This window comes from Oreochromis niloticus, linkage group LG9 (genome assembly GCF_001858045.2).
Source record: "Oreochromis niloticus isolate F11D_XX linkage group LG9, O_niloticus_UMD_NMBU, whole genome shotgun sequence".
Classification (NCBI taxonomy): domain Eukaryota; kingdom Metazoa; phylum Chordata; class Actinopteri; order Cichliformes; family Cichlidae; genus Oreochromis; species Oreochromis niloticus.
Genome location: NC_031974.2, coordinates 3,524,793 through 3,537,435, shown reverse-complemented (window position 1 = coordinate 3,537,435; position 12,643 = coordinate 3,524,793). Strand labels below are relative to the sequence as shown.

The 12,643-nt window shown below is 42.8% G+C and overlaps 1 protein-coding gene across 3 annotated transcripts in view; it reads right to left on the bottom strand.

Moving 5' to 3' along the window:
- Positions 1-306: 306 nt before the first annotated feature.
- Positions 307-12,643, bottom strand: part of sugct (succinyl-CoA:glutarate-CoA transferase) — a 78,325-nt gene continuing 65,988 nt past the window's right edge. For 2 of the 3 annotated variants that reach the window (XM_019353125.2, XM_019353123.2), the window contains exons 13-14: positions 7,411-7,474; positions 307-2,103 (exon numbers count right to left, since the gene is read on the bottom strand). In XM_019353125.2, the coding sequence (XP_019208670.1) occupies positions 1,940-2,103; positions 7,411-7,474 (228 nt within the window). In that variant the 3' untranslated portion in view covers positions 307-1,939. The remainder of the gene's footprint in view (positions 2,104-7,410; positions 7,475-12,643) is intronic. The other variant, XM_005461851.4, reaches the window with a different exon arrangement.

Sequence of the window (12,643 nt, the reverse complement as noted above, 5' to 3'; positions counted from 1 at the left end):
CCATGACTGTGTCCATCGTCCAACAGTGTTGGCTGCATATCAAACAACAAGTACACCCAGTGTCTAACTTTAACCGAGTCAATAATCTCAGAAACACCTGTCCCCACAGGTGAGGTCATGTGGGGACAGCAAACCAAAGAGACAAGCAGTCAGGTGACATTTTCCAGAAGCTTGCTTCCAGGTCAGTCGTTTCACTTCATTTCTTGAAACTTGTTGCAGGCGATTTATTATAATTGACATTCCAGTAAATCATCACGACATCAGTCCCCTGCAGTGTCACATCACATGCACATACACGGGTCATGAAATGATTCAAAAGTTTTATTTAAAAGCAAATTCATAAACAGCTCTAAGGTGCAATAAACATCTTTTGCTTTGAGAAACACTTTATAAGGTCATGAGGGTGTGATCTTTTTTTGGTATTTGTATCGTATTGTTTCAAAGACTGACCTGAACATCTGACAAAAATCATCAGTGTGCTGTAGAGTTACTGTAAAGTTACTGTAGAGTTACTGTAGAGATACTGTAGAGTTACTGTAGAGATACTGTAGTGTTACTGTAGAGTTACTGTAGAGATACTGTAGTGTTACTGTAGAGATACTGTAGTGTTACTGTAGAGATACTGTAAAGTTACTGTAGAGTTACTGTAGAGATACTGTAGTGTTACTGTAGAGATACTGTAGAGATACTGTAGTGTTACTGTAGAGATACTGTAGTGTTACTGTAGAGTTACTGTAGAGATACTGTAGTGTTACTGTAGAGATACTGTAGTGTTACTGTAGAGTTACTGTAGAGATACTGTAAAGTTACTGTAGAGTTACTGTAGAGATACTGTAGTGTTACTGTAGAGATACTGTAAAGTTACTGTAGAGTTACTGTAGAGATACTGTAGTGTTACTGTAGAGTTACTGTAGAGATACTGTAGAGATACTGTAGTGTTACTGTAGAGTTACTGTAGAGATACTGTAGAGTTACTGTAGAGTTACTGTAGTGTTACTGTAGAGATACTGTAAAGTTACTGTAGAGTTACTGTAGAGATACTGTAGTGTTACTGTAGAGTTACTGTAGAGATACTGTAGAGTTACTGTAGAGTTACTGTAGTGTTACTGTAGAGTAACTGTAGAGATACTGTAGAGTTACTCTAGAGATATTGTAGAGTTACTGTAGAGTTACTGTAGAGATACTGTAGAGTTACTGTAGTGTTACTGTAGAGTAACTGTAGAGATACTGTAGAGTTACTGTAGAGATACTGTAGTGTTACTGTAGAGATAATGTAGTGTTACTGTAGAGTTACTGTAGTGTTACTGTAGAGATACTGTAGTGTTACTGTAGAGTTACTGTAGAGTTACTGTAGAGATACTGTAGTGTTACTGTAGAGTTACTGTAGAGATACTGTAGAGATACTGTAGTGTTACTGTAGAGATAATGTAGAGTTACTGTAGAGTTACTGTAGAGATACTGTAGTGTTACTGTAGAGTTACTGTAGAGATACTGTAGTGTTACTGTAGAGATACTGTAGTGTTACTGTTGAGATAATGTAGTGTTACTGTAGAGTTACTGTAGTGTTACTGTAGAGATACTGTAGAGTTACTGTAGAGTAACTGTAGAGTTACTGTAGTGTTACTGTAGAGATACTGTAGAGTTACGGTAATGTTGTCCTTCTGTTACTTTAGTGTCATAAAACACAAAGATGTTAGAAAAGTCAGCTTCATATTTGTGTAAAAACACTCCGTATGCAGAAATAGTTCATAAATAATTTTAAAAAACATTTAAAAATGGAAATATGAACTTATCTTCAGTCTTAGTTATTGAGCAGCAGCTTAAGTCTAAATGTTTAATGATCAGTCATCTGTCCTTTAAAATCAAAGCTAGTGATCAGTTAAAAATGATCAGTTTTTGTCTTTTCCTTTCTCTCCTTAAATATTTTTCTTTCGGCCAATCAGGAGACTTTATTCTGAACCACTGCTTTTGACTCCAGCAGGGTTTCTATGATGTCATCGCTGTACGATAAGACGTCTCGCAGCACCTCCACGGTGTGCTGGCCAATCAGAGGAGGGGGTGTTGGGCCGCTTGGAGAGAAGCTGCTGAAACGAACCGCTGGACCTGAAGACAAACAAACAAAAAGAGACGGCGAATCAGAGCCGCGTGCTGTCTGAAAGGAAATGCAGATTCAATCCCACTCATTCAGTTTTTCTCATCTTTGCATTCCTTCTCTTGTTTGTCCACTGCTTTCCATGTTTCACCTGTTTGTGTTCATGTTCCTGGTCTCACTCACACTTTGGAGAACAATTTCCTGCTCTTTCATCACATTTGTGGTTGCATAAAGTTCCAGCTGTTTTCAGTGGGTAACAGGTCATGGACACCAGTGTGTAGTGTAATTCATGGTGTGGCCAGACAGTGTAAAACTGATTACAGTGGGAGAACTAAAGCAAAATGCCCACATAGTGAAATCGCTGCAGCTAATGTGGTACAAAGAGTTTATTGTTGTTAGAATAACTGCTGTGGGAAGTAATCACTTCTGATTTTCAGTAATTTTCAGTAATGAAATTACTGAAATCAGAGAGTATTAATGGGACAAACAAAACAGACCAGAGAAACACTAACATAAAAATTAGACTGACTTTATTTGCAAATATATTTTTACAAAAACAACTAAGCCAATTAAATATAAATCTAAAGTATATAAAGTTACTGAAGTGTGTGTGTGTGTGTCACCTGGAACATCAAATGAACTGTGTTCTTATAATCGGGGAGGGACCAGCAACCATCTGTGAGTCACTCTGATTTCATATAAGATTATTGAATGAATTCAGCTTCCTGTTTCGTTTCGTTTCTTTCTGTTAAATTAGTTTTAGAGAAAAAATGAAGGCAGGAAGTGAGCGAGGAGGAAAAGGAACAAACATTTTATTTTAGGAAACTCACAACAATCAGCTGTTTTTTTTTAAAGAACAGCCCTAATGAGCCGAACTCTCACACTGTGTGTGTGTGTGTGTGTGTGTGTGTGTGTGTGTGTGTGTTTGAGGCCACTCGTGCAAGATGACATAAGTGTATGTGTATCTGCCCGCATAGTGTCATGTTTGACTGTGTGTGTGTTCAGGGTGTTATGGAATAAGATTATGTAATCCTGTTATTCACTGATTGCATTCTTTTGCATTTCTGTGCTAAAACCGAGGAGGAGAAATAATCAAACCACTGAGGCGGAAAAAGATTGACAGTTTTCTTTGTGTCTGTGGTCAGTGAGGTTTGTGGTAAGAAATGTGCTCAAGAAATTATATACAAGTATTACTTCTAATGATGTTTATACGATCATTGTTAATAAATGGTAAATATTATCTCTTTTAACTGTTTAGCTTATGTTTATCAACTAATGATGTTATAATTTGTGTTTATATAGTTAACCTGTGAATTATACATGGTATCACTCTGTATCACAGTTACTAGAGATAACAATTGTAATTTTGAACTTGTGTCCTGAAAAAGGACACAAACCAGATCCTGATCACATAGGACTTTTTTTTGTTTTTTTTAACATTTTTAGAAACAGGTTTTTAGAATTTGGTTGCTTGGTTACAAATGATCTTGGTATCCTTGGTTACAGAGGGTCTTGGTTAGTTAGCTACAGATGGTTGTGCTTGCTTAGTTACAACTGTGCCTGGTTGCTTAGTTACAGATGTTCGTGGTTGCTTAGTTACAACTGTGCCTGGTTGCTTAGTTACAGATGTTCGTGGTTGCTTAGTTACAGATGGCTGTGGATGATGACTTGCTAGAGATGATTGTATTTGACTAGTTAGATGTTCTCATAATTGATTACTGACAGGTGGTTGTAGTTCATTAGCTAGAGGTAGTTATACTTAATTAGTTAATTCATTACAGGTGGTCATGGTTGCTTAGTAACATGTAGTTGTGGTTGCTTAGTTACAGGTGTTGCTGGTTGCTTAGTTACAGGTGGTTGTCATGATTAGTTAGAGGTGTTCGTGGTTAATTAGTTACAGGTTGTCATGGTTGCTTAGTAACATGCAGTTGTGGTTGCTTAGTAACATGTAGTTGTGGTTGCTTAGTTACAGGTGGTTGTGGTTGCTTAGTTACAGGTGGTTGTGGTTGGTTACTGGGACCGGCAGGGCCAGTGGGCCGTCCTCAGGTTTGTGTTTAGCGCTGCCTGCAGGCTGCACTGGCTCTAGCTTGAATAGCTTGGTTTGTGTCCTGCTTTTATTCGCTGCCTCCATCACGTTTCAGTCTGTTACTGTTTGTTCTGAGCTATTTCCTGGCTCTGAAACAGCACACGCACACACATGAATATACAGTCACAAACAGAGCAGTGCCATCAACAGGTCGGCCAATGAATGTTCTGAGCAGCACGTTTTCACGCCCAATTAACCTCCGAGGTACAGACAACACACACACACCACACAAATGTGCACACACACTTGTGTCTGGTGTTGTTTACTAAACAGAGATGCACAGAAGAGGAAAGTGCAGAGCAAAGAAAAGGATATTGTTAGCGCTGTGAATGGGCTGACACACAAACGCACACACACAGATTCCTCTCACATTATGGTTTGGTGTAAATCACATGAGGGAACAGGATCACAGAGCAAACGGAGGCTGTGAGACATCATGTTACATGTTAGCAGGATGTGTGTGTGCACATGTGTTGGTCATGTTGTGGGCACATAAATCTGTTTGCAGTCACACTGTGAGGACTCGGCCACAAAGTCAGGACGGTGATTTTCAGTTTGAGGTTCAGTTTGCAGGAAACATACAAACCTGACTCTCTGTGAGCGTTATTCATGTGATTGTGATTGGCTGGCTGTGGCTCAGGTGGAAGAGCGGGTCGCCTAATAATCGGATGGTCAGTGGATAGATCCCTGACGAATCTGGTCCACATGCTGAGGTATCCGTGGGAAGAACGTCAGGTCATAATGCTTCCATCAGTGTGTTTAGGCACAGATTAACGCTCTGTGTGAATGTGACTGGGTGAATGAAGCATGTAGGAGAGCTCTGCTCTGAGTTCACTGAGCCCATCAGGACTCCGTCTTTGCAGGAAAAAGAGTGTAAGTGCATCTGCAGTGATGAAACTTCCTGAACATTTCTGGTTTCAATCGAAAGGTTTAAAAAGAACCTGAGGGAACACATCACTAACATACATGTGACAAACGTGTTTATCTTATGAGTACTGATTACGTTATCGTCCCAGCTCACATGTATCCGCCTCTTCGGTCTGATTTCATCGGCCAAGCTCGTCTTCAGTTCCCAAACTCAATAATGATTAACATTAGCAGCACATTAGCACAGTGAGGCTGGAGGATGAACGCTAACTTACTTCCCCTCATGTTAACTTTCATTGAGGGTCCCTGATGGGCAGCAACAAAGATGCTGAAAATGGACCAAACATCAGTCAGCAGAACACCTGAGAGGACCCATCGCCAGCACGAGGTCAGTCATGAACATACTGCTGCACGTTTGGATTCTGGCTATGAAAACTCTGGTCCTCAGCTTCATGCACCCATCCTAATCTTTGTTAGCCTCAGAGTCATTCTTGTCTAACACGTTCAAATATTTGGTGTCTGTCAAACCGCTGGGCTGTCGTTACATCGTAGCGTTTTAAAAACAGAGCGTTGAATTGAATATTGGTAATAAAAACCCAGAGAGGTCGACAGTCATCACTCACTATTTTTAGGGGCTTGTTCAGATTAAACAGAACAAGATGCAAAGAATTAAAACACAACCATATGCTGTATAGCTGTAGAGCAGCCGGCTTGAGTCCGACCCGCCGCCCTTTGCTGCATGTCTTCACTGTATCTGTCCAATAAAGGCCAAAAACAAAGTTCAGAGCTGGAAGCAGGGTTCATACGTCATCACTTAACAACTGGATTGTGCCACAGCGCCTCCTTATATGAAACAAGCCCCCACGTCGAGCCAGCACATAAACAAAGCAGAAAGTTAAATGCACTGGTGCCACCTGTTTCACTGCCACAAAGACAGCAATCACTTTAGGGATATGAATCTGTGTCCAGAGATGTCCCAGTCCAGCACAGGGAGAAGACTCTGATCAGGCACTGTTTTCGATTTCTGTCTGAGACTCTCCGAATGTTTTCATCTTTCCTTGTTAGCTCATTTTACTGAACCACAGCCCCCCCCCAGTGTGGAGCTGGTCTTTGGCTGCTCAGATTCAGATAACTGTCCTGTTATTAACAGCACCCCATGATGGACGGCTCTGTCCACGGGAAGATAATCACTCATTCTTTCATTATGTTTCTGGAACCATCCTGATGTTATTGAGCAGAACTGGCTGTTTCCTCAGCTGGTGGAATCTCAGTAATGACACCAGAGGACAGCGGCTGGAGACCACAGCCACACCACAATGACTCCAACTGCATGAAATGGAGCAGCAGCCTTGCTGTGTTTGAGACGTTTGCTTTGAAGGGACGTTTTTTCACCCGATGTCACCACCAGCTAAAAATCAGAACCAAGTATGCCGACAGACCTGCGACTGACACCAACCCTCTGAGTCCAGGATGAGACCGTACGAGGATCCATACAAGTACTATAACACACACACTGTGACCTGCCTCTGGTCATTATGAATGTCTTCCTGCTCGGCCAGATACACACACACACACGCACACACACAGGTTAGAAGACAGATTAGACAGTAAATACATGTTGGTGGACAAACAGCTTCCTCTTAGTGGAAACATGCTGAGATCCATCAAAGCAGGAGAGTCCCTGTGGACGAGTGTGTGTCTGTGTGTCAGATGAACACAATCCTGTGGTTTTAATGGGAAATATTTGTTTGTGTTCTTGGAAAATGTCGTTTACCAAACTGGTGTCAAAAGCTGAAGGCGAAGGGTTACAGAGAGGACAGTGTGTGTGTGTGTGTGTGTGTGTGTGTGTGTCTGTGTGTGTGTGTCTGTGTGTGTGTGTGTCTGTGTGTGTGTGTGTGTCTGTGTGTGTGTGTCTGTGTGTCTGTGTGTGTGTGTGTGTGTGTGTCTGTGTGTGTGTCTGTGTGTGTGTGTGTGTGTGTGTGTGTGTGTGTCTGTGTGTGTGTGTGTGTGTGTGTCTGTGTGTGTGTGTCTGTGTGTGTGTGTGTGTGTCTGTGTGTGTCTGTGTGTGTGTGTGTGTGTGTCTGTGTGTGTGTGTGTGTGTCTGTGTGTCTGTGTGTGTGTGTGTCTGTGTGTGTGTGTGTGTGTGTCTGTGTGTGTCTGTGTGTGTGTCTGTGTGTGTGTCTGTGTGTGTGTGTGTGTCTGTGTCTGTGTGTGTGTGTGTGTGTGTGTGTGTGTGTGTCTGTGTGCGTGTGTGTGTGTGTCTGTGTGCGTGTGTGTGTGTGTGTGCGTGTGTGTCTGTGTGTGTCTGTGTGTGTGTGTGTGTGCGTGTGTGTCTGTGTGTGTGTCTGTGTGTGTGCGTGCTGACCGATTACAGCGATGCGTCCTGCTGTTGGATGGTTCATCTCCTGTACGAGGCGATTGTGTTTCACCTGTGAAAACAACAGTTACAAACATCAGACACTGACTGCATCGTCTAACCTGTGCTGTGTGCAGGAGGGGGTGCATGTCATTATGTTTTATTTTATATGTATCATGAGATAAATCTGGAGCAAACATTAACTCAGGGGTTAAAAAATGAAGCTGCAGTTCCCCTGACGTCCAGCAGAGGCAGCAGTGAGTCAGTCCAATTGACTCCAACGTTAAAAGTTCCCAGCCTGATGTACAAACTGCATTGGTCTGTAGAGGTAGTTTCACACAAACTCATTTTTGTGGAGAAACATTTATTATCACCACATCCTGTTTTAGCTGACATGAACACATAACAGCCATAATGTCCTGGCACTGTTGGGATTTATTACACAGCTGTTAAACACCATCCTCACTTCTTTATCACACACAAGTCTCCATGACAACCACTGATAATTATAAACAGTAATTCAATCTTAATAAACACTTGCAAACTAGTCTGCATTGAAAGCACAGACTGCACACACACTCTGGGACCATTATGTCCTGACCTCTCACTCCTCTGCTTTAATCTCAGTGAGTCTAATCTCATCCAGCTCAGAATAAATGGATTCTAACTCATTACTGTTAGATTATTTTCTTACAGCCCCAACAGAGGACTTATTATTATTATTATTAGCAGACATCAGAAGACATAGCATAAATTTTCACTGCTATGCAGATGACACCCAGCTCTATCTGTCCATGAAGCCAGGTAACACACACCAATTAGTTAAACTGCAGGAATGTCTTAAAGACATAAAGAGCTGGATGGCCGCTAACTTTCTGCTTCTTAATTCAGATCAAACTGAGGTTATTGTACTCGGCCCTGAAAATCTTAGAAATATGGTATCTAAGCAGATTCTTACTCTGGATGGCATTACCTTGGCCTCCAGTAACACTGTGAGGAACCTTGGAGTCATTTTTGACCAGGACATGTCCTTCAACGCACATATTAAACAAATATGTAAGACTGCTTTCTTCCATTTGCGCAACATCTCTAAAGTTAGAAATATCCTGTCTCAGAGTGATGCTGAAAAACTAGTTCATGCATTCATTACTTCCAGGCTGGACTACTGTAATTCTTTATTATCAGGATGTCCTAAAAACTCGCTGAAAAGCCTTCAGCTGATCCAAAATGCTGCAGCAAGAGTCCTGACAGGGACTAGACATGTCATTTATAATTGTTCAAGCTTCCATAAAAGCATCATTCTCCATGATTTGACCCAAACAGGATGTTAAACTTGACTAAACCTTAAAAGTTTGCATTATTAGGGGCGTGGCCTGTTTGACTGACAGGTGGATGGTGACACAGGTGGCTGTAGCTGCTAGCTGTCTGCTAGCTTCACCTGAGCTGGACGTCTGGACGTGTTTGTGCTGTTGGAGCGTTTTGGATCATTTTTAATGAGATCATGTGACCAATAACATGGCTGCTGTGAGGTCACTGTGGTAACAGGCCGCCCAACAAGGTGGAGCTCCAGCTTGGGTAAAATTTGAGGATTTTGATTGGATGTTACTGAGCACTCAGCAGGTTACTGTGAGATTCTCCCATACAGTCTGTCTGTATGCAGTTTCATAATCAAGCTCTCCAGAATTAGCTGATAGTTTACTTTTATCCACTAACTGTCACTTCTGCTTCCAAACAAGCATCACAGTGCAGTTTGGCACAAGTTTAAAACGGTTACATTTGTTCAGTATTGAACAGCAGAAATGAGGCTTTCTTGTTGTAAGTAAGTAAAAAACAAAAAAAGACAGCGGCCGACAGCGCTGTAAACAACGGTACACTGGTGGGTAATGAGCAAGGGAATAATGCAGGAAACAAAGATTTGAGATGGGAAACTGTTCCTGAGAGAGAGAGAGAGAGAGGGAGGGAGAGAGAGAGAGAGCGAGAGGGAGAGAGAGGGGGAGAGAGAGAGAGAGAGAGAGAGAGCTGTGCATGAAGTGTGATTTTATCCTGGTGGAAGCAAAACAGCAAAAGTCAGAGAGAATTCATGACGATGTTTATGTGAAGCGTAGTTTGGAGCTTCTGTTGCTGCTGGTTCAGTCAAATTTGGTTGGAGAGAGAAAAACCTGCAGCTTCAGAATCAGCGCAAAAAAGACGTGAACACAAAGCGCGGAGCCGCCGATGCATCAGAATGAGTGAGCTGTCGGCCGAGAAAGAGAAAGCTGATTCTGATGCGACAGGTGACACCGCCTGGACTGAAATGCTGAACTGTGTGAGGAGTGTTGGTGGAGGAAGGAAAGGAGGCCTCTCCGCTCCTGTCCCTCCACCTGCTTGCACAACATGTAGAAATGTGGACACACTACGACTGACGCATTAGGGGTTCGGCCGTGGAGAGTTTAAAAAAAGACTGAACCTGGGTCAAAGGTTAAACTTTAGCGCCCACACGCCTGTCTGCCTTTCTTTTTAAAGAACACATCTCACTGATATTTTATTCATCTGTGATTAATTATGTGTGCTTTCCGGTGCAGCTTTAGTCTCTGAATACAGACTGTGATTTCTTCCATCTGCTTTTACTTTTTAAACTCATCTGTAATACTGAATAAATTTGGTCTTTGTGTAAATAAAAAGAGAATGCAATGTTTGCTGATGTCATACACTCCTATTTGATTCACAGCAGAACACAGAAAACATGTAAAGTCTTTAAAATGAGAAACTGTAACATGTTAGGAAACACATGAGCTCATTTTGAGTTTGAATAAAGTTGGGACAGGAAGCAGCTGATCAGCTGTCAGCAGCTCGCTCACATGGGTCAAACTCAAAATCAGCTCATGTCTGTTAAACATTTCACAGTTTCTACCTTTAATGTGTTTTTGTTATACTGGGAATAAATATGGATTCATGTCGTCTATTTACAACTTGTCTAATAACCCTGACAGTCAGCCTGTGCCTCGCCTCAGCCCACTGCAGAGCACATCCATCAGGTGTTACCTCGACCTGTCGCAGCAGGGTGTCACACTGACACAGGCACGAAAATGGATCAGAGAAAATCCGCAGCGGAAAGAAAGTTTCTCAAATGAAAGTGAAAGTGAAGCTCTCGGCTGTCAGACTCTCAGTGTCGTCCCGACCTGCATTCAGGGCTCGCTGACCTGGAAGTCCCAGCAGAGCAGGCAGACGAATCTTTTATCAGGGAGCTAAAAAAAGGAACAGGACAGACTGATGAACATCGGTGTGCTCCGAGCGGCTCTGCACACCGAGCGTCAGGAGATGACGTGAATGTGGCAGAAAGTCTAAATGATTTCCCATGGAAGAGGAAGAGGACGAGGAAGAATGTAAATGTGCTCTCAGGCCTGAGCGTCACATCAGGAACACCAACCCTGATTTCACTGGGCTCAGCAAACCTCACCGTTCAACCTTCATTTAACATTTTACTTCATCCAAAAGAGAAATGAGACTCTGTGTGTCTGTGTCTGTGTGCATGTCTGTGTGTGTGTGCGTCTGTGTGTGTGTGTGTGCGTGTCTGTGTGTGTGTCTGTGTGTGTGTGCGTCTGTGTCTGTGTGTGCGCGTGTCTGTGTGCATGTCTGTGTGTGTGTGCGTCTGTGTGTGTGGGTGTGCGTGTCTGTGTGTGTGCGTGTCTGTGTGTGTGTGTGCGTGTCTGTGTGTGTGTGCGTGTGTCTGTGTGTGTGTGCGTGTCTGTGTGTGTGTGTGTGCGTGTCTGTGTGTGTCTGTGTGTGTGTCTGTGTGTGTCTGTGTATGTCTGTGTCTGTGTGTGCGCGTGTCTGTGTGTGTGTGTGTGTGTGTCTGTGTGTGTGTGTGTGCATGTCTGTGTGTGTGTGTGTGTGTCTGTGTGTGACGTCAGATCTGATCGGAGCTCTCAGATTTATTGGAGATGAATGGAAACTTCAGTAAGTGGGAAACAGCAAAGTGTAACCTGCACTGCTACAGATCACATCTATAGCAGTGTAGGTTACTGCTATAACTACAGATCACGTCTATAGCAGTGTAGGTTACTGCTATAGCTACAGATCACATCTATAGCAGTGTAGGTTACTGCTATAACTACAGATCACGTCTATAGCAGTGTAGGTTACTGCTATAACTACAGATCACATCTATAGCAGTGTAGGTTACTGCTATAACTACAGATCACGTCTATAGCAGTGTAGGTTACTGCTATAACTACAGATCACATCTATAGCAGTGTAGGTTACTGCTATAACTACAGATCACGTCTATAGCAGTGTAGGTTACTGCTATAACTACAGATCACGTCTATAGCAGTGTAGGTTACTGCTATAACTACAGATCACGTCTATAGCAGTGTAGGTTACTGCTATAGCTACAGATCACGTCTATAGCAGTGTAGGTTACTGCTATAACTACAGATCACGTCTATAGCAGTGTAGGTTACTGCTATAGCTACAGATCACGTCTATAGCAGTGTAGGTTACTGTAGCAGTGTAGGTTACTGCTATAACTACAGATCACGTCTATAGCAGTGTAGGTTACTGCTATAACTACAGATCACGTCTATAGCAGTGTAGGTTACTGCTATAACTACAGATCACGTCTATAGCAGTGTAGGTTACTGCTATAGCTACAGATCACGTCTATAGCAGTGTAGGTTACTGCTATAACTACAGATCACGTCTATAGCAGTGTAGGTTACTGCTATAACTACAGATCACGTCAGCACCGTTCGGCCCTGCTGTTTGCTCCATGTCCGTCTCTCTTCTGCTGCTGCTGTTTTTTGAATCATGAGGAAAAGAACGAACAGAACGACCTCAGCAGTGACGCCTGTATAAATGTGTGCAGCAGCATTGGCGGCACTGAGGTCGCACAGCCGCTTCCCTCGCTCTGCATGTCTGATGGAGACTTTTATGGGTTTGTTTGGAATCAAACCAGCAACTCATGTGTAACGCCACCACTGGAGACACTCCACACTCAGACTGGATGCAGAGGTGTGATTCCAGCATCAGTTAGTGATGTGGTGAAACCTGAGCAGACGAGTCAGCAGAGGAAAGACTTCTGCTGCTTCCAGGACACTGCTCACGTCCTCTTTTTAAAAACGTGTTTCTATTCTTCTCATGGAGGTGAGAACGATCCTGCTTTTCATTTCTGACAGAACACCTCCGACTCCCGTGACGTCTCTGACGCCTCCTTTGCTGTTTGACGTCTCCTCCTCCTCCTCACCAATCCAAAGATGGATGA